This window comes from Podarcis erhardii, assembly GCF_964252035.2.
Source record: "Podarcis erhardii genome assembly, chromosome: 8".
Taxonomy (NCBI): Eukaryota; Metazoa; Chordata; class Lepidosauria; order Squamata; family Lacertidae; genus Podarcis; species Podarcis erhardii.
The window spans coordinates 26366573-26387553 of record NC_138499.1 but is presented as its reverse complement, the minus strand read 5'-3'; the positions used below and the strand labels follow the sequence as shown (position 1 = coordinate 26387553).

The following is a 20981-nucleotide window of genomic DNA, read 5'->3' as shown; positions in this document are numbered from 1 at the left end:
TTTCATGTGTGCTGTAAGAAATGTCTAAAACATAAAACCTGTTTTTAAAAGGCACTTTTATCTTCATTTACAGAATATAAAATTGCAGTTTATTGCTGCTTCATATGATGCAGGAGGAAATTTTCTTAAATGGCAGTATTTAGAAGGTGGTGTTTTGCAGGTAAGCTTGTGTTTGTTATTTATGATACATCATGGATTAAATTTAGAGCCATGAACCAAATGAGGGAAAGAATGGACACATCATTTCAGAGCATCTAGTATTTAGTATATCTCTTTTTTCTATGGCCTCACAGTTTGTAAATATGTTGGTCAGCAAAGAGGGAGGAAATGGCTCAGTCCAATGTGTGCATGGTTCTAATGAACATGCAGAGATCCAACTAAGCTGGATCTGGCTTGTTACTTCAATGTCTGGAGAAACTTTGTGTACATAGACTCTGCTATTGAAGTGAACTTGACAGTTCGTGCTCACACAGAGTTTTGAATATGTATTGGAGCCCCATGTGCTGCCCAGAGACACTGAATAGAGGGCACTTTGATTATTAATCATCATTTTTTTCATTCTCTGCAAGTGTTCTGTTCACATTTTACACTACTTGTTTGCTTTTATTCATCATTTATATATTAAGTTAGCAGAGGGAGCTGAGGTGACTAAGGCTATTTCTTTTTTCTCATCCACATATGGCATAGTTCGACCTGCCTGTCCTGAGAGATTATTTCTGAAATGTTTGAAAGCTTAATTTGCTTTGGTGGAATGTGAAAGAAGCAAAGTTGGCTTTTAAAGGACCAGCTACTGTCACAATATTTATTCTGTTACTTTTAAAGCTTATGCTTACCTTTTATTAAAAATTTATAAATGCAGCAGTTTGTGTTTTGTGTTTCTTCGAGGGGGTAGTAGGTATGTAAAGACTGCACTAAATTATGTCAAATGTTTGATTATTATATTTTTTTAAAACTGCAGCTTTGCCCAGATACGCTAACTAAACTGAATGCTGCTTACATTTTTGGGACAACTTATCAACAAAAAGTAAGAGTAATTTAAAACAATATTAAATACAGTGGTACCTTGAGTTACATACGCTTCAGGTTACATATGCTTCAGGTTACATACGCTTCAGTAACATTGAAGTAACATTGAAGTAACAAGTAACATTGAAGTTACACACTCTGCTAATCCAGAAATAGTGCTTCAGGTTAAGAACTTTGCTTCAGGATAAGAACAGAAATCGGGCTCCAGCGGCGCGGCAGTAGCAGGAAGCCCCATTAGCTAAAGTGGTGCTTCAGGTTAAGAACAGTTTCAGGTTAAGAACGGACCTCCGGAACGAATTAAGTACTTAACCTGAGGTACCACTGTATGTTCATGCAAACTGGAGAAGGTGCAGAAAAGGACAACCAAAAAGATTGGGGGCGGGTGCCATTCCCCTGCAAGGAAAGGTTACAGCACTAGAGCTTTAAATGAAAAACAATGCAGTTAGGGGCAGGAGGAACATGATCAAGGCTCATGAAAGAATGCACTGTATCGAGAAAGTAGATAGAAGCTTTTCTCTTTCTCTCATATACTAGAATCATGGGTTACCTAATGAAGTTGAATGTTGGGAAATTCCAGACAGGTAAAAAGAAAGTACTTCGCAGAGCCCATAGTGAAACTGTGTTGTTGTTTAGTCGTGTCCGACTCTTCGTGACCCCATGGGCCAGAGCATGCCAGGCACTCCTGTCTTCCACTGCCTCCCACAGTTTGGTCAAACTCATTCTGGTAGCTTCAAGAACACCATCCAACCATCTTGTCCTCTGTTGTCCCCTTCTCCTTGTGCCCTCCATCTTTCCCAACATCAGGGTCTTTTCCAGGGAGTCCTCTCATCTCATGAAGTGGCCAAAGTATTGGAGCCTCAGCTTCAGGATCTGTCCTTCCAGTGAGCACTCAGGGCTGATTTCCTTAAGCTTGAGGTTGAATCCTGACAAGACAGAAGTACTGTTTTTGGGGGACAGGAGGCGGGCAGGTGTGGAGGATTCCCTGGTCCTGAATGGGGTAACTGTGCCCCTGAAGGACCAGGTGCGCAGCCTGGGAGTCATTTTGGACTCACAGCTGTCCATGGAGGCGCAGATTAACTCTGTGTCCAGGGCAGCTGTCTACCAGCTCCACCTGGTACGCAGGCTAAGACCCTACCTCCCCGCGGACTGTCTCGCCAGAGTGGTGCATGCTCTAGTTATCTCACGCTTGGACTACTGCAATGCGCTCTACGTGGGGCTACCTTTGAAGGTGACCCGGAAACTGCAATTAATCCAGAATGCGGCAGCTAGACTGGTGACTGGGAGTGGCCGCCGGGACCACATAACACCGGTTCTGAGAGATCTGCATTGGCTCCCAGTACGTTTCCGAGCACGATTCAAAGTGTTGGTGCTGACCTTTAAAGCCCTAAACGGCCTCGGTCCTGTATACCTGAAGGGGCGTCTCCACCCCCATCGTTCAGCCCGGACACTGAGATCCAGCGCCGAGGGCCTTCTGGCGGTTCCCTCATTGCAAGAAGTGAGGCTACAGGGAACCAGACAGAGGGCCTTCTCGGTAGTGGCGCCCGCCCTGTGGAACGCCCTCCCATCAGATGTCAAAGAGATAAAGAATTACCTGACGTTCAGAAGACATCTTAAGGCAGCCCTGTTCAGGGATGTTTTTAATATGTAATGCTGTATTGTTTTTAATACTGATTGGGAGCCGCCCAGAGTGGCTGGGGAAACTCAGCCAGATGGGCGGGGTATAAATAATAAATTATTATTATTATTATTATTATTATTATTATTATTATTATTATTATTATTATTATTAAGCATGGATAGGTTTGTTCTTCTTGCAGTCCATGGGACTCTCAAGAGTCTCCTCCAGCAACAGTGAAACTATTAAACTATTAAATGCATTACTGCGAGATGTAGTGATGGCTCCCAACCTGGAAGACTTTAAAAGGGGATTAGGCAAATTCATTGAGAAGAAGGCTTTTAGTGATTACTAGTTAGGATGGCCATATCATACCTCCAGGCTCAGAGGCAGTTTTTCTATGAATTATGGTTGCTGGGGAATAAAAGCAACAGAGGGCTATTTACCCTCAAGCCCAGCTTGTGGGCACCTCATGGAAATCTTGTTGGCCACTGTGGGAGACAATATACTTCCCTAGTTAAATCATCGGTTTAACCCAGCAGCGCTCTTCTTACATTCTTAAGAGGAGAAATGCAGCTACTTTTCAAGTCTGATACTCTGCTCTGAAACATAAATTTTGATGCAGATTGAATCATTTCTCTGTACGGTCACTAGAAAGCAATTGCAGATGTATACTTTTCATTCTGTGAAAGGGTAGACTTTATTAAGAATTCCAGGGGACCAATTTGCAGCTTCTGAGTTTTTCAGGGATTTTATTGGAACAGTGAAGATACATATTTTATTCTAGTTCATTTTACCTTTATGATCTTTTTCTACAGTGCACAATATCGGTTTCCAAAATTTTAAAGGATTATTCTAATCCTATATTTTATGATGTGTTCCTTGAATATTATGATGAAGAAGATGGACAACAGTACCTTTGGGCAGTGCCAGTGTTAAACTTAAATCTTCAGTATAATGAAATGTTTGTGAACCGAGGTAAGAACATTCAGTCTCTAGTTTCAGTGAGTTTAGATTATATACCGTCTGTTACATGCAATAATTCTAGGTTTTTGGCAACGTATTGTTTCACTGTGTCTATAATTATATTTGTGATGTAATATCACACAAGTCTCCTTTTGTAAACAGTCACCTTGTTTGAACATAATGCGGCAAAGTCACAAACCATTTTTCTCCCAAGGACTGCAGTTCATTGTAATGCATGTTGACAATTGGTGGTACCAGAGCTAAGCAACATTCTTTGTTGCTCCCCATAATCTTACAAAAGAAAGTGTGGTGGTGGTGATCTAACAAAAGAGAGAGTGAGTGCTGGGTGGAAATAATCTTAATTTTAGTATTACATGAAGAAGCCTCAGGTTCCCCTCTCTTCCAGTGCAGCACTAAAAAAAAGCTTTCACTTCCGATTTCAGTTAATTGCAATTTACTGTTGCACGTGAACTCTAAACTATTTTTTTAAAGAAGCCAGCTTCATGAACCACTGCTTTAAATTGATAGTTTCAGTAAAGCATAGTTAAAACTAACCACAGTTTGTTTGATTTTCTCATGGCCTCAGCAGAGGAAGGATGGGGGGAGGCACACAATCCTAAGGCTAATTCACATAATGTTACACCATAATTTAGTGTTATGTCCAAACAAGTTCATTGACTTCAAGGAGAATTTGAAATGTAGTTTATATGAAGAGGCTGTTGATTCTGAAATGAGTCAGAATTTTGATAGATCATTCTTATTATAGCTTTCCCTGTTGAATTAGAAGCATGATATAGTAAACCTGCATTTGAAAACAAGGAAATGTTCATTTCTCTCTGAAAATTTACTTGCCCTAGTTTCTTTACTACTTATCATTTTCACATGTTAATATTTTTTAAAGCATGTTTCATTATTTCTTCATTACACTGCTACTGTTCTATATTTAAGTTTTTTACCTTGACAATTTAATTTTACATTTTTTTTAAAAAAAGGTAGCAATATGAACAATTGGCTTTTGACACGTCGAATGTTTTTGGTGGATACTTTAAGTGGACAAGAAAATGACTTGGGAAACCAGCCAAGAATAATCAGAATTGCTAGTGAAATAACAATAAGGTGAGATCACATGACAAGATACTACCCGCTATAGCTTCCCAATTATAAGTTTGACATTACCATGATTAACGTATAATTTACTTGTTATCATTGTTTACCTTATTTGTTGTGAGAAAAGATGTAATAAATTTTGCAAGGCACTTAGCATACTAACAATGCAATCCTGCATGTGTTGGCTCAGAACTAATGTGCTTTTAAAATTTAATGGCATCTTGCCTCTTTGGGAGTGGAAGACAATTTAAAAGGAAAATCCATTCTGTATATATGGTTCACTGCAGAAAATTAACAGTTCTTTTACTGTAAGGCAGACTAAAATTAATTTAATTTTTGACTTTGTGTATGCACATCGCAGTTGATTATTATAACCATTGTTAAAATAAAGTTTTATTGATCAGAGATCTGGGTTTTTGTTTAGTGTCTAATTTCTCATCTCCTTTTATTTCCGTGTTAACATTGTGTTGTGTATATTTCTGCAGTATTCGTCTTGTGCCTAACACTCAGAGAGGAGCCATTTATCCCCCTCTGATTACAATTGCATACAGTGATGTTCTGGTTCAGAATCCCAGTGCTGAGAATGTGGTGGTGAGTTTCTATGTAGCTCCAGCAATTACTTGAATTTCCCTGGCATCATTCAACAGTAACTCAGTCAGTCAATGAAAAAGGTATAGGTGAGGTACGTAATGCCAAGGAATCGAATAATGAACACTATTTACAAACTAGCAAAAATAATAGGGCCATAACGGTACAGATTTCACATTTTAAATTAACAGCAAAATTGGGCATGTTTTTAAAAGTGTAAGAATATACTGAATAAAAATAAGCCCTTCCTTCTTGTACCCTAGGGACGCGGGTGGCGCTGTGGGTTAAACCACAGAGCCCAGGACTTGCCGATCAGAAGGTCGGCAGTTCGAATCCCCGCGACGGGGTGAGCTCCTGTTCCTCGGTCCCTGCTCCTGCCAACCTGGCAGTTCAAAAGCACGTCAAAGTACAAGTAGATAAATAGGTACCACTCCGGCGGGAAGGTAAATGGCATTTCTGTGTGCTGCTCTGGTTTTGCCAGAAGCAGATTAGTCATGCTGGCCACATGACTCAGAAGCTGTACGCCGGCTCCCTCAGCCAATAAAGCGAGATGAGCGCCGCAACCCCAGAGTCGGTCACGACTGGACCTAATGGTGAGGGGTCCTTTACTTCTTGTACCCTGCCTGCCTGATGACTGTCCAAAAGGCAGCAAATTCATCTATGAAGATTCTTCAGCTTTGTTCAAACTTATTGGGGAAGAAATGGTTCTGATGAACAAGTAGTAGTTTCTGCTTTCCCCATGTGTGTAGCTGTGTTGGAGGCAACATGTCTCTGAATACCCCTTGCTGGGAACCACAGGTTGGGAGAGTGCTGTTATACTCGCGTCCTGCATTTGGGCTTCCCATGGGCATCTGATTGGCCTGTGGGGACCAGCTGCATGATTACATTTGGCCTGATTCAGGAGGTTTTTCTTACATTCTCATGTGCATGTCCTCTCCTCCTCTTACTTCTTGGTTCCTAAATAGGGCTGCATCCAGAATTTCCTGGACAAAGCTGGGATTCATCCTTCAAAAATGGTGTCTGGGTGCAATTTTCGAAAATTGCTTGAAATATCCAGGGAAACCCAGTTGTATGGCAGCCCATATCGGAAGTGTTGTGTATTTTTGTTTTTTGTTTTATTTTCCCCAAAATAGGTTAAAAACTTAACTTTGCCAAAAATAATAATAAAAGCTCAGCCATATAATTGCAACCAGCAGTTACTCATTGCAGGAGCAGTGATTGCTAGATAGGCTTGAGCAGTGGTGTCACATGTCCCCAGCTACACCCTGGTTCACTGCTACCAGTGGCTGCCTCTACCAAACAGCCCAAAGCTTTCCTGGGTCTTGACGACATCATCTTTAGGTAGCGTGGCATCATAGACACACAGAGACCATATGGCTTTATGAACCAAATTTAAAAGCTTACTTAACAGGGAGATTATTCTTAGGTAAAAAAATTATCTTCTGAATGGTTGCAAGCACACAAATCAATTCCAAAAGAGCAAAAGGATAATTAAAACAGGATGAACAGATCAAGCTAATTTTATCTAATAGGTTTCCTGCTGGCTAAAATTCTGGTAGGGAGCTTGAAATTCTTCAGATCTTCCTGGGAGCCACCTCTCTATCTCTCCAGGCTACCCTGTTTCTTATATCCCAATCCACAAACAAACCAAACATCAAGAAAGTACACTTCAATCTTAATTCCCTCTGCAAGTCAGACTACCTGAAATCCATACTTTTAATGCCTCCTGAAGTGAATACCTGCCAGTTAATGTTGGCATTAGGAAGCAAATTAACTCCATAATTCGCAAACCAAACTAGCTACAGGTTTTGCAAAGTTCACTTACTGAGTATTGGCATAAGTGATCTGTTGTAGTATCTTCCAGATCCCAGATAAAATTCTGTATGTAGACCGTAGATATTGGCAGGTATTTCCAACGCTATATTCATTCCTTGGTTAAAAAGAATTTCATACAATTGCAGGCAATTTTCATGCAAAGCTAGTATCTCTGTTGTCGATGACTGTGTTATTCATTCCTTTCAGTAAAATTCATGGTTTCTACTGGAAAAGCTATGCAACCACAGCTTTTCTTAATGCAATTCTCCCTCTTTTCATGCTTTTATGCGATCAAATTCTTGTGCCAAAACTTTTAAAAGTGCTCAACACATTGAATTAGCGACCCTTAACTTAACCTTCTGTTTTACTTATTTATTTTTTAGGTATTGTAATTTAATGCAGCATGAAATGTGGCATTCAGGATAGAATGATTTATTGGAGTGCTAATGGAATTGTTTCACTCTTCAGGTTTCCTTCTCAGTCAACTATGAAATGAACCAGTCAGAGGCTCGCATTCAGACTGATGTAAGTTTTCTCTCCTCATCAAATGTTAATTCCTTTACTGTATGCTTGCTGATTTCTGTACAAAATGCAGCAGAAGCATAACTCTTGATTTATTTATCTTTTCCTGCAGATAGCTCTAGGTGTTTTGGGTGGCTTGGCAGTTCTATGGTCCCTTCTCAAGACTGCTGGCTGGAAGAGGCGTATAGGGAGCCCCATGATTGACCTACAGGTATGAACGATTGGGAATCCTAGCAGATAATACTTTTTGCACATAATATTTACAGTTTTATATCAGTTTGGAGGTATCCAAAGTTCTTCATGTACATAACCCCAGTAATCTTTACAATTTTTGTAAATTGGCCATTATTATTATTATTCCTATATAGTGGATGGGGAGGGCAAAGGTTAATTAAATCCTAGCGTGTTAATGACTGAGGACTTAAGTAGTACACACACTTGACCACTATACTACACCATACCAACTGTTGCAGGATATATGTTTCCGATCGTAGGTCTTCTTCTGTGCCTTTCATGTCTCATGTTGAGGAAAGCGTCAGAGTAGATACTGGGGTTTAACTTGGGTAAATAGATCTAGGGAGATGTTGGGAGAATATGGCTGTTATACGGCCCGAGTATCTGGTTTGAACCCCTGAGAATCTTTACAGATCATGATCATGGAGGGTTTTGGTGAAATGTGGAAGGAGACCCACTGGGAAACAGTTTATTGCCAGAAAAAGTCAGGGTTGTGAACCAGAAAGATGGTCGCATCATAGTAAGTTGTATGAAGGAGAGCCAGAGATTAATGAAGCCAAAGTTGCAGATAGTCTAAGGAAGCAGAGACTGACAAGTGGGGAGTAATGGACCACAGAAATCTGTCTTTTGTCAAATCAGTCCCTCTTGGTCAATATTGTTATTCTAAATGGCAGCAGCTTCCCAGGGTTTGAGACCAGAGTCTTTCCCAGTCTTACCTGGAGGTGCTGGGAATAAATTCTGGGGCTTTCTGCATGCAGTTTGTTCTCTGCCTCTGACTTCCGGAGCTCCCCCAGGCTAGAGGTAGGCTGGGAGGAAAGAAAAGCTAAGAAGCACAAAATGGGAGCCTGAGCCAAAAACACTGAACCCGACCTTCAAGCTTTTACCTTCTAGTCTTTTTGTGATTGTAAGCTGTTCTAAACTGTTTTTAACGTTGTATTATAAATTGTTGTAATCTACCCTGGATCTGTAGGGTGACGTGCAGGTAATAAATTAAAATCATAATAGTAATAGTAGAAGGGTTCAGTCAGGGATAACCAAGTAGGTCCGGTGGGTCAGGGAAGGTTGAGTCTTCTGCTAATGAAGATCTGCTATATTGGTGGCTTATGGAAATAAATAGTTGGGCACTGGATCCATACTACTTGTTCATGATGCTTACACATATCAGGATGACAGGGAAAATCCTTCCATAGTTCCAGTTACAGATAGGTAGCCGTGTTGGTCTGCCATAGTCAAAACAAAATAAAAAAATTCCTTCCAGTAGCACCTTAAAGACCAACTAAGTTAGTTCTTGGTATGAGCTTTCGTGTGCATGCACATTTCTTCAGTGTGCATGCACACTTCTTCTTCTGGTATCTGAAGAAGTGTGCATGCACACGAAAGCTCATACCAAGAACTAACTTAGTTGGTCTTTAAGGTGCTACTGGAAGGAATTTTTTTATTTTGTTTTGACTAGGGAAAATCCTGACTTTCTTTGTCTTACTGTTATAACAATGAAGTGATGGCTGCAGATCATCCTTGGAATTCAAAACAAATGAAGAATAATTGTATTATTCTTTAGCAGCTCCTCTTTTTATTTGATAGTGGTTGCTTTTATAAAAAGAGACTATGCAGAGTCTTTCAGGGAGTGATTTTTTATTTCATTTTTAAGGCTATAGCTAACAACATTTTCCAATTGAAGATTAATTATCAGCTGATAGAGCACAGCAAATTTAAGTTAGCTCTTCTGTTAATAACCATGTTCTGTTACCTAAGAACATGTCTGGACAACTTTTTTTGAAGCAGCACCTCTGCCTGTCCCTGCAAGTTGCCAGTGTGACTCAGTTCACTGAAGGATTACTGCAGGTGATGAAATCCACATGGCCAGTGTAGCAGTATATAACTGTGCATCACATTGGCTCATTGCACAAAAGCTCCAGTAAAAAGTGTGGGTAACTGTTGTCTAAACACAGTTCCAAAGTCAAGTGCCTCTCCATTTTCTGAATCACTGCATAAAGTTACTAGATACAGGTGTAGCGACGCTGTGTAAGAATAGCATTTCTGTCTGTCTCTGTTGGGACACCTTTCTGTCATTGCACCTAACACATTTGTACTCTGATGTTGTAGACAGTTCTGAAGTTCTTGCTGTTCTACTCTGGCGACCTTGCAAATGTTTTCTTCATCATCTCAGTGGGAACAGGGATATATTGGCTTATATTTTTCAAAGTAAGTTTCATTGTATTGTGTTTCTTTAAAGATGAATAAACAATTGTGTACATATAAATGTTAGATATGACATCTAAATGTTTGTGTGTTTTGTTTTCCCTTTTTGCTTTTCTCACCAGACCATTGAGGCAAGTTGTACCTGTAAAATATTCTCTGTATTTGTCCTTTATACTTTACCTTTTCCTCTAACTTTAAATGTGCATGCAGTAGTAAATAGAGCTAGTTTTAAAAAAAAAAAATGCTCCAAATCCTAATTTTCATCAAGCTCTGGTAACTTCAGCAAAAGCAACCATTATTTTAAATTCAGTTGTAGAAATTGTATGATATGATTCAACATACATGTAGTTACAGCTTGTTTGATTTAATGAAGACCCTTCACTCCACAGGCACAGCAGTATGTCTCTGTTCTCTTACCATTACCAAGTCAAGAAGACAATTTTGTTTCTTACATTGGATGTGCTTTTGCTCTTAAGGTAAGCAGTAGAGCCATGCTCTGGATTTGTCTGAGCCCTGAGCAGAAACCGGCTTGCTCAGAGGGACTCAGGCATCAGATGAGTCGGATACAGAGAAGCCTCTTGCTGTTAAGCAGAGGTACCAATACTTCCTGACAAAGGGAACTCTTTTGCAAGCAAATTCTCTGCAGATCCCTTCCCTCGTCAGTTGGGAGAGGAATGTTTTATTAGGTTTTTTTTAACTAATTAAACATAAGCCTTGCCCCCAAACTATGTTGGAACTGGATCCATGGTGGGGTGAGTGTCTCCCAGGTTAGCCCTCGGAGGGTCACCCAAATCTCAAGGGTAGGGGGAGCCTTGTGCAGAGCCCTAATAATTAAGTTGCCCATCTGATACTGCGGTTAATTTTGTCTTCTAAATGAGAAATCATATCAGGGTTAGCATTTTTAGCACAAGCTCCAGTTCTTCTGTTTTCTGGAAAAAGAAAAATGGTTTCAGTGGTAAGGTATCACTTCTTTATTTGTCTTCCAATAGCAAAAGATTTAAAAAAGAGAGACCTAACATCAGATACAGGCAAATTAAGTAGACTAGCCTTTGCTAGAACCTGAGAGGGGACTTGTATGCAGAATTTTGACTAGAAATCCAAGCCAGACTCAGCCCCGCCTCTAAACTGTAGTATTTACAATGGACTACATTGGAGGACTGTTGCAAGCCACACTCTCCCATTCATACCCCCACCCCAGCTGCTGCCTTACAATATAGAAATAATGGGTTATTGACACTGCCAGGGCACATTTGTCTTTCAGTGTTTTAAAGCTAAACAAAAATGTTTTTTTCAAATGAAATAAAACTTGAGTTGGAATAGAATGTTTCGTATCCAACATTGCTGTCCCACTAATGCAGCAGATTTCCACTTGGGCAACAAAAGGCTCCTCTCCTCTTCCCTTCAGCACCCCATGCTCTCTCAAAATCTGCTCCAGATGTTTCAAGGGCACAGGAAGAGTAGAGGAAGAACATTGGATGCAACCCAATATCCAGTCTGTTTTTGCAGAGGGAGAAATGCCACTGTCTAACCACAGCTATACTGCAAACTATGGGCATCAGGTTAGCCCCTTGGAGCTAGGGGATGTTGAACTAAGGAGGCCTTTGGTCAGATCCAGTAGTGGTCTTCTAATGATCTTATGTCCCACTGAACTCAATGGAACTTGCATCTCCATGTGAGTAGGATTTGCACAGTGACAGTCCCATAGTTTTCAGCGGGACAGGTGTAAGCACATGTTCTTTCACAGCAACCTTTGGAAGTTAAGCGTTCCTAATTTTTAACTGACCCTGTTTACAAACTTGTGATAGTTTCAGAGCAGGGATGAGTTAAATTGCCAAACTAGCAGCAGGTTTTTCAAGTGAAACTACACTTTAATATACTACCCATGATCTTGAGTTGCCCCCACCAACCCTAATGCAGCCAGCTCCTGTTGATGGATATAAGAAGTGGAAATATTAATCAGGAATGCATTTTTATCCTATTTCTGCAGCCAGGTTTTCTGGATTGCAACAGAAATTGTACAATTCTGAATGCCGACTTCCTGTTTTTAATTAGTTGTCTTCCTGTCCTAAATGCTAATTTAGGTTTATTTTTGTTTCATTAAATGGTTTCCTCAGGCACTGCAGTTTTTGCATCTGCTTGTTTCCCAACTTACGGTAGATATCTTTTTCATTGACTGGGAGCGTCCTAAAGGAAAAGTTCTTAAAGCAGTTGAAGGTATGTGTTCCTACAACTTCTGTCAGCCCTAGCCAGCATTGTTAGTGGCCAGGGGTGATGGGAGTTGCAATATCCAGATAGCCACAGGCTTACCATCCCTTTTCTACGTGAATGTGTGGAATAGCCCCAAGAAAGTAGGAACATTTCCATATCCCAGCTATAGTCAGTTAAGATACTGTTTTATTTGAATGTGGGCAACATCTAACGAAGTAGCGCTGTTGACGCAAGGATTTCCACCTGTGCAAGAGAACTCCCCCCCCCCCCCGCCTCTTCTCCCAGTGTGCCCCTGGCACCCTCTGCAGAAGACATTTAGGGGGTGTATGGAGAAAATGGAGAGTTTCCTTGCAGAGTCTGAAGTCCCTGTGCTAAAAGAACTTTTGCATTGGATACCACCCCTTGTGCTGCCGATAATAACTGGCCATGTTCCTGTGCTTATGACTTCCTTTTAAAGCACTAAATGATTTGCGACCTATATAAACTGGCTGGGGCCCTAAGATTGGCTCCAGAAGCCCTGCTCACAGACACACTATTGTTGGGATATATGTTTGGCCTTCTATTTTTAATTGCTTTCAAGCAGGCATTAAATACCTTTTTATTCCTATCTGCTTTTAATTACTGATAATGGTTTGAAGTTTTTTTACGGTTTCTTTCTCAGTCTTTTACATTATTTGGATTGGGATATTTTCAATTATTCTGTCTTAAGTTTTCCTGTCTTAATGTATTTTATAAGTTTTTATATTATAGCTTGCTTTTGAGATTACTGTTTATTATATTGTGTTAAAATGTATTTTAATAGATGCAAGCTGCTATGTGGAAGCTATTTAAGCTGGAAAAGCAGGATATAAAGAAATAACATTTAAGATCTTTACAGTTTGAACTATGCTTCTCCACAGGAGAAAATGGCGTAAGAAGTATTTCTGCACCTGTCAGCATATGGAGAACGTATTTCATAGCAAATGAGTGGAATGAAATTCAAACCATCAGGAAAATAAATCCTCTCTTCCAAGTGCTTGCTATTCTCTTCTTCTTAGAGGTGACTTTCAGATTTCATTATCATTCATTTGATTTTTGATCTTTCTAAAGCAGTTGGGTAAGCTGATGGGATGTAACCAATGAAGTCATCCCATTTCTGCAGGGACTTCTGCCTGCACAGCAGGACTTCCCCTCTGCTCTTTCTGTACAATCCCCCAACTGTTCTGGGGGTTCCCCAACCTTTCCCAAGCAGATTTATAGGAAGTATGTGTGTTAACAGGGCAACTTGGTTGGATACAACCCAATGGTTATATTGTGTGCTGTTGTGCTTCTTCTGTTTTTATTATGAGCTCCCATAGTTCAGGTTTAGTTCTGTTATCTATGTACTTAGTGTATATATGTGAGCCACAGAAGTTGTATCTTAAAAACAAATAGCATGGCACAACTAGGCATCAGTTTTAATCTATTCATCATGCAGCATCAGCTGAAATACTTGTTCCAGCTGAATTAAATGGTTAGCAAATGCTTTCTCCTGCACACATAATAAGAAGGCAGGTGAGGACTAATTGTCTTGTGCATATATTATTAGTGAACAGGACAAGAGCTCTGTTAATGCTGTTTCTGTGCAACCTGCAGAGCTATTACTAGTATTACCTTCATTTTAGACTCGCTTTTCCATAACAATACTTTGTAGATTCGGGTCTTGGCTGCCAAGTGATATTTATGATGCAGGAAGTGAAGCAAGCTGCTCAGCTAAATACTTGACATCATAAAGCAGAATTACAATCAATGTTCATTCATTGGAATGGTCAAATCTTTAAGTTCCGGAGCTAAAATTATCCTGTTCTAGTTTTAATTTTTGCTAAGTCCTAACTAACAATGGCTCAGCTGGCTTTGGAAGGGAGCTGAAAGTACAGCTCATGAAATTGTTATATTTTGATTTTATAGAATCCACTTCCGGTTTTATCCAGCATAATCCACTACATCTGCATCATCACTGCAAGTCTTTCTGTACCATAAGCGTAGAATTATTATTTTTATTTGAATAAAAGTATAGATCAATAAAATAATACCTCATGGTCAAATATATACACTAAAATAACAGAACACAGTAAGTCCAGCAATTTAGAAGATCTTTGTTAATGCAGATTACTAATGAGATATATTTTGGTATTTTCAAAATTACGCTTTCAGGTTGTGGGGTTTTCAAATCTGGCCTTAATGGATTCTTCTTCCAGTCTTAAAAGGAGCCCAGAAAGTTACATAGCTCCCTGGAGTCGTATTCTGAGATTTGGCGTGTCTGCTGTCCTTTGGCTAGTGATTGCCATAATACAGGTAGACCTTTCCATTGCCACTATATATTTAACTGTCTTCAAGTTATACAGATTTTTTGTTGATTTTGTTGTTGTTAAAAGATTATAATTCTGGTTGTATTGGATGTCCTTGGAAAGGCACAAACTAAGTATTTGTGTGTTTCTATATTTTTCTTTAGAGGTGATTATTTGGAGATCTATTTTCATTGGGAAGAACGTGGAAGTTGACATCCATCAATTATTAGCATAAAAGATCTCAATTGGTGTTAGTGATCTGCTCTAACAAAACTTGTTTGTACACGTGTGTGTACAAAGAGCATACATGCTGTGTGACATACCTATGAACATACAGTGGAAAATCAACTTTCCACTGGAATTCTATTGGTGGATTTGAACTTTGGAAAATTCAAAAGATACTTGAAAAAAGTGGTTTAAAATATCTAATTGCAATTTGAAATACATGTGCTATTGGAAATAGTTCATACAGAATCTGCAGATAAGGGAAGATTATTGAAGACAAAACAAAGAATGGGCCTCTCCTTGCAGTTTTCACACATAGTTGAAAGAGAATAAAAACAAAGGAGGTGAGGAGCAGCAGCAGCAGGAATGCTCAACTGAGAGTGCAGTTTCCAGATTTCTCAAGAAAGGAAAAAACGCACAAAAAAACAGAATTGCTAAGTCACCTCTAGATGATTAGTCAACAACAGGCATAGGCAAACTCTGACCACTGACCCTGTTAGCTAGGGATGATGGGAGTTGTAGTCCCAAAACATCTGGAGGACCGAGTTTGCCTATGCCTATGCCTGGTCAACAACATAGGGGCAGACAAAACATATACAACTGCCCAGCATCCCAGGCTGAAGTAATTTGAGATCAACACACTACATCCCAGCTTTTGCTTCTTTTCTAAATTACCCCCATCTTCTTTGGAGGAGGCAGAATGCCTTGGACTTTATAAAACAGTGGCATAACAGGCAGCTCGTGGCTTATACTCTTATGACTCTGTTTAAAACTGGCTCCTAAAGCAGAAAAATTGAAGTTGCATGTCCTTAACTCATTAGTAAATCTGATTTATTACAGGTGATATACTTTTCTGTCTTCTACGAAAGATTTATAGAAGATAAGATAAGGCAGTTTGTTGACTTGTGCTGTATGAGCAATGTAAGTATTCGATCATTTTATGCTTCCAATTAGTGCCTTTCTCTGTGAAGTATGTTAACGCTTTAGAATGCTATAAAGATGTAGTTAGTTTTGCTCTAACAGTTAGCATAGTATAGCAATAAATAAACCAGAGTTGCTGCTCTTTATTCCACCAGTTCTTTGCCGAAATCTCAACAGGGTTTGATGTTTTCCTCACTTGTATAACAAGGAGAAGACAATACTATATATAGTTTGGTAGACTCAGGGCCCTCAACAGTTATTTGAGAATCAACCCAGACCTCTCATCCTCACTCCACCAGTCAAGTGGGGAAGGGGGGCGGTGAACGATCTACAAGCACATCCTCTTTCTCACAGATGTACACACACGGGTTTATAGATGCCTAGAATAAAGATATGCCCAGTTTCAAAATATATTGTATCTCACTAACTGCATCATGGTGGAACGTAACTCATAAACAATAACTGCAAAATAGATTAGTTGTCCAGAATCTTGCTTTCTTGTGCAAAGAATCTTCATATCCATTGAAAAGAAACACTGTAAAGTTATATTACTATTTGAATCTGTATCTTTTAAGATGCTGAATTTTATTTTTCTTACCTTGTAGATTTCAGTCTTTCTGTTGTCACACAGATGCTTTGGCTATTATATTCACGGTCGGTCTGTGCATGGGCATTCAGATACCAATATGGAAGAGATGAATATGAACCTAAAGAGGGAAGCGGTATGTAAAACAGCTAGGAAGGGGAATCCCAAAACTCACTTATATATCAAGAATCCATGCACAAGAACTTTAGTTATTTTGTATTTCATTGTACAGTACTTCAATATGTGCTTAACTGTTGCCACTCTTGGGGGGTGGGGATGAGAGAGATTTAAAAGTAGGTCAAGCAATAAAATTGGTTGCATTTTCTAGAATCCTTTTTACACCCTCATATTTTTTCTTGCTTATAATTTTGAACTGACTCCCATGCTTTATCAACAACTGCATCTGAAACTCCTCTTCATTTTATAAACAATCTATCACACCGGAATGGGTATTGATGTTTCAGAGAAACAAATAGAAACCACCCTTTTACACACCCAACTTATTTGTCCTTTGTATCCTTGCCCTAATTTTTTTAAGTTTGTCTTTTTTCACTTTTTTCTTCTCTTTTTTCTCTGGCTTGTAATTAGCATTTTTGGGCAGAACAGCAGTAATAATTATTATTACAACTTAACTATCAGTACAAAAGGGTAAAAGCAGATGTTGCTCAGGTTCAGCGGAATGGATAATAAATTCTTGAGTTCATTCCTTGTTCAAGTTGTTCCAGCAATTCTGCTTTATGTCATCTCCTTAGGAAAATCTGTGTAGTCAAAGAGGCTTGTTACCAAACACAGATGGTCAGACTTTTCAGATTTCCATTTCAAGCAAGATGAGGCAGCAGTATGACAGAATCCACGAAACATTAACAAGGGTATGTATATTATTGGCAGACTTGCTGTGCTGAATGTCCTTGTCCAGATGGATTCAAGTTCAAGAAGACATAGAATCTTCCACATCTATTTTTCTTAATCTTATATGTCCTTTACTGCCAGTGCATCTTCATTCTTCTGACCATGCAGTGTGCATATGGATCATTCACACACAGACAAAAATAGACGATATGAGTGAAGTTTACATTGTGCATCTGTGTGTGGAATGCTTGCATGTGAACTGTGGCCTCCCAGGACAGCAGAGCCTTTTGTCTATGAGTATCGTTTTGTGTCTGGGTCCTTTAAGTATCCGTGTGGCAGAACCTTGATGTCCAAAAACTGAAATTGAAGATATGACACATGGTGTAGAATGCTGTTCTAGTGCTAGTACATACCTTTAAAGCCTTTCTTGACTTGTGCCCAAACTACCTTAGGGGTCATCCCTTCACATACCAGCCTGCCTATGTCTTAACATTTTTGGCTAAGTTCCTGGTCTTAAGTGTTGCCCTCAGAACTACAGTTTATTTACCCATGAATTTTAATTTGTACAACCCCTTAGTCTGTATTATAATTGTATCTGCTGTTTTTTATTATAATTTCTAGTGTGAATGTTTTGCTATATTGTATTATGTTTTATAGGGACGTGGGTAGCACTGTGGGTTAAACCACAAAGCCTAGGGCTTGCCGATCAGAAGGTCGGCGGTTCGAATCCCCGTGATGGGGTGAGCTCCCATTGCTCGGTCCCTACTCCTAGCAACCTAGCAGTTCGAAAGCACGTCAAAGTGCAAGTAGATAAATAGGTACCGCTCTGGTGGGAAGATAAACGGCGTTTCCGTGTGCTGCTCTGGTTCACCAGAAGTGGCTTAGTCATGCTGGCCACATGACCCAGAAGCTGTATGCTGGCTCCCTCGGCCAATAAAGCGAGATGAGCGCCGCAACCCCAGAGTCGGCCACGACTGGTCCTAATGGTCAGGGGTCACTTTACCTTTACCTTTTATTAGGTTTTATAAAAAATATTGATTCCATCCTGGAATCAGTTTTGATGAAACATTTGTACAGAAATGTTTTAAATCAGTCAACAAGTATTCATACCACCAGACATTAAAAAATGAGATCACAACTGGACTTTGATAGTACTTCCTGTATTTTCAGCTGTGTGTTTCTGTGAATTTCTTCTACTAGGACCATCTTCTGGTGCAGTGGATTATTGGGTACAGTGCGTGGTTTATAATTTTGTGCACTCTTATATGACGTTAAGGGCAATTTTCTGAAGCAGGGAGCCTCCTGTATTCACAGAGACTTCCTGTGAGTTTTCGAGCCTGGATTTTCTAGGATTCCAAAACACATGGGAAACCTCTAGAAGAACAGGAAATTCACTGCTTCCAAAGATTGTCCTTAAACTTGTGCAGGCTGATCATGATGGCAACTGGAACTAGTATGTCTTGCGTTTTAAATTAACACAAATATCAAGCACCTGAAGAGGGCTATAACCTTAAGGGTATCTTTCAATCAGGTATTTTACTGCAAGCCATAAGTGTCTTTGAGCGTGAATGCAGTCGGATATTTCCAGCTATTTTACACATCCATTATGTCAAATGAGACCCTGTGTGCATTTTAAAATCATTTGTATTTTTCTCCCCAGAAACAGGGTCCTGTTAGACTTTTGAATTCATCTGCGACTACATTTGAGCAGAGTACCAAAGCATATCATACCATGAATAAATTTCTAGGCTCATTTATTGATCATGTAAGTATCACAATTAACATTTAATAAAAAGATTGAATAATGTTTTTGATATTAAGGGGTTGTGATTTAGCCTCTGTTTTCGTGTGGTCCTGTAGAGTAGAGATTGTGCTGTGCAGATGCTGGTACACTGCCCTGCAGTCAACACCACAGAAGTTGATCACTTGTAAAACAAGTTGGTACAAGATCACCTTACTTACTCTCTGTTGATTTTCCAGTGCCTTTTGATAAATTTTGTTTCTTTGCTTTTGGAAAGTCTTTTGCCTGATCCTTTTATTTTCATTTTCTTTTTTACTTCCTCCCTGAAATGTTTTTTCTTTTTGTAGTTTTCTATTCCGCTGCTTTCGATGTGTGTTGTATTTCTAAAGTTGCTATATTCTTGTTGTTTGCTTTAAATTTGTTACATTAGCCGTCTTTAGTTCTTTGTTCTGAAGTGCAAAGGTGAGTTATAAATCCCTAAATAAATAAAATAGTGCTTTTCTTTGTTTGTGTCTTAGAAGTTCTTTTATAATGAAATGTTTGTTTTGTTTTTCCACTTATAGGTTCATAAGGAGATGGATTACATTGTAAAGGACAAATTGCTGCTGGAGAAAATCCTTGGAATGGAGTTCATGGAACCAATGGAAAAGAGCATCTTTTACAATGGTATTATCAATCTAGATGTTAAATTTTTATGTTAGGTGAGCAGATGAATCCTAATGGCTTGTGTCTACAAGAGTCCCAGCAATTTCTGTGGTTTATTTTTTGACCAAGCACTTGAATGCTACTGAAGCATGCCAGAAATGCAGCATGCGATATGGAGTTTAAATTCTCCAGTACCTAGGAGAAATGAAATTTGCCCACAAATAAATGAACCACATAATAGTAGGAGAAGCGAAGGTATATCTGAAATAGGAAAAAACATAGTTATTCATCCATGTAAGAAAAGCTTCACTAAGAATATATGAGTCTGCTGGATAAGGCCAGCGGCTCATCTAGTCCCAATTTGGTGTCCTCTGCAAATTTGATGCACATCCCCTCATTCCTTCATCCAAGTCATTTATCAAGACATTGAACAACAAGGAGCCCAGGACAGAATCCTGCAGCAGCCCACTTGTCACTTTTGAGGAACTATTAATAAGCACTCTTTGGGCTCAATCAGTCAACCAGCTACAAATCCACCTAACGGTAACCTCGCTCAGCCCACATTCTACTAGCTTTTCTGCAAGAATATAATGGAGGACTTTGTCAGAACCTTGGCTGAGATCAAGATCAAGATAGCTGAGATCAAAATACACTATGTCCACAGCATTCCCAGCCTTCTCTCTCAACTTGATGTCAGGACTTGAAATTTCCGCTTAGATGTCAAAGGTGTCTTATCCCACAGTGTTTGTTTAGACAGAACCTGTTTCATCTTGAACTTTGTAGTCCTTCCAACACTGCACTTGACAGGCATAACAAAAGAAGTTTCACTTGTCATAGTGTTAGCCATTAGTTTCAGTACTTGTTCTGCTGCAGCCAAAGCTGATGTCCAGAGTAGTTGGACTACTATACTTTTGTCCATAAAGTCTATCAAAGCAATGGAAACCAGATGCTCCAAACTGTATTTTTATAGATACTGATTTTCAGAAAGGTCTTGAATCTCTGCAATGTTCTGGTAGAAGTTCCTGAGACAGTTACACTGGCCAGATAACTAAGGGTTACCAGATAACAGTAGTTGATAAAGACACCATAAAGTTTAGATGGCATTTATTGGTTGCTAAATTCTTAGTCCTATAATTCTGAAATTTATGTGCATAGCTCATGATTTAGTCATGCTGGATTTGGTATCTTTAAACATATGATTTTGAGGTGGAGTTGTTTTTTTGTTGTTCTAAGTTATATAATAAAATATACTCAGAGAGAGAGATCAGTAAGAATGTGCCTCTTGTTCAGAATGAGTCTTGGTAATCCGCTTCTGATTTTTAAACAGTAAGCACTTAATGGACATCTGTGCACAACGGGATGTCATACAATACAAAGCTATTTTATAAAATTGTTACAGCTCTCACGGTAAAGGAATGAAATAACTGT

General features: G+C 39.3%; 1 protein-coding gene across 3 annotated transcripts in view; it reads left to right on the top strand.

The window, feature by feature from the left end:
* The window catches only part of TMEM67 (transmembrane protein 67), a gene marked incomplete at its 5' end in the record, with an annotated part of 32561 nt that overhangs the window by 8728 nt on the left and 2852 nt on the right, over window positions 1-20981 (top strand). For all 3 annotated transcript variants that reach the window (XM_081874089.1, XM_081874090.1, XM_081874091.1), the window contains 17 exons: window positions 74-160; window positions 959-1024; window positions 3460-3619; window positions 4600-4723; window positions 5200-5305; window positions 7586-7642; window positions 7752-7850; window positions 9977-10075; window positions 10462-10548; window positions 12187-12286; window positions 13180-13319; window positions 14453-14593; window positions 15652-15732; window positions 16338-16454; window positions 17071-17187; window positions 18828-18932; window positions 19472-19574. In XM_081874089.1, coding sequence (XP_081730215.1) covers window positions 74-160; window positions 959-1024; window positions 3460-3619; window positions 4600-4723; window positions 5200-5305; window positions 7586-7642; window positions 7752-7850; window positions 9977-10075; window positions 10462-10548; window positions 12187-12286; window positions 13180-13319; window positions 14453-14593; window positions 15652-15732; window positions 16338-16454; window positions 17071-17187; window positions 18828-18932; window positions 19472-19574 — 1789 coding nt within the window. The remainder of the gene's footprint in view (window positions 1-73; window positions 161-958; window positions 1025-3459; window positions 3620-4599; window positions 4724-5199; window positions 5306-7585; window positions 7643-7751; window positions 7851-9976; window positions 10076-10461; window positions 10549-12186; window positions 12287-13179; window positions 13320-14452; window positions 14594-15651; window positions 15733-16337; window positions 16455-17070; window positions 17188-18827; window positions 18933-19471; window positions 19575-20981) is intronic.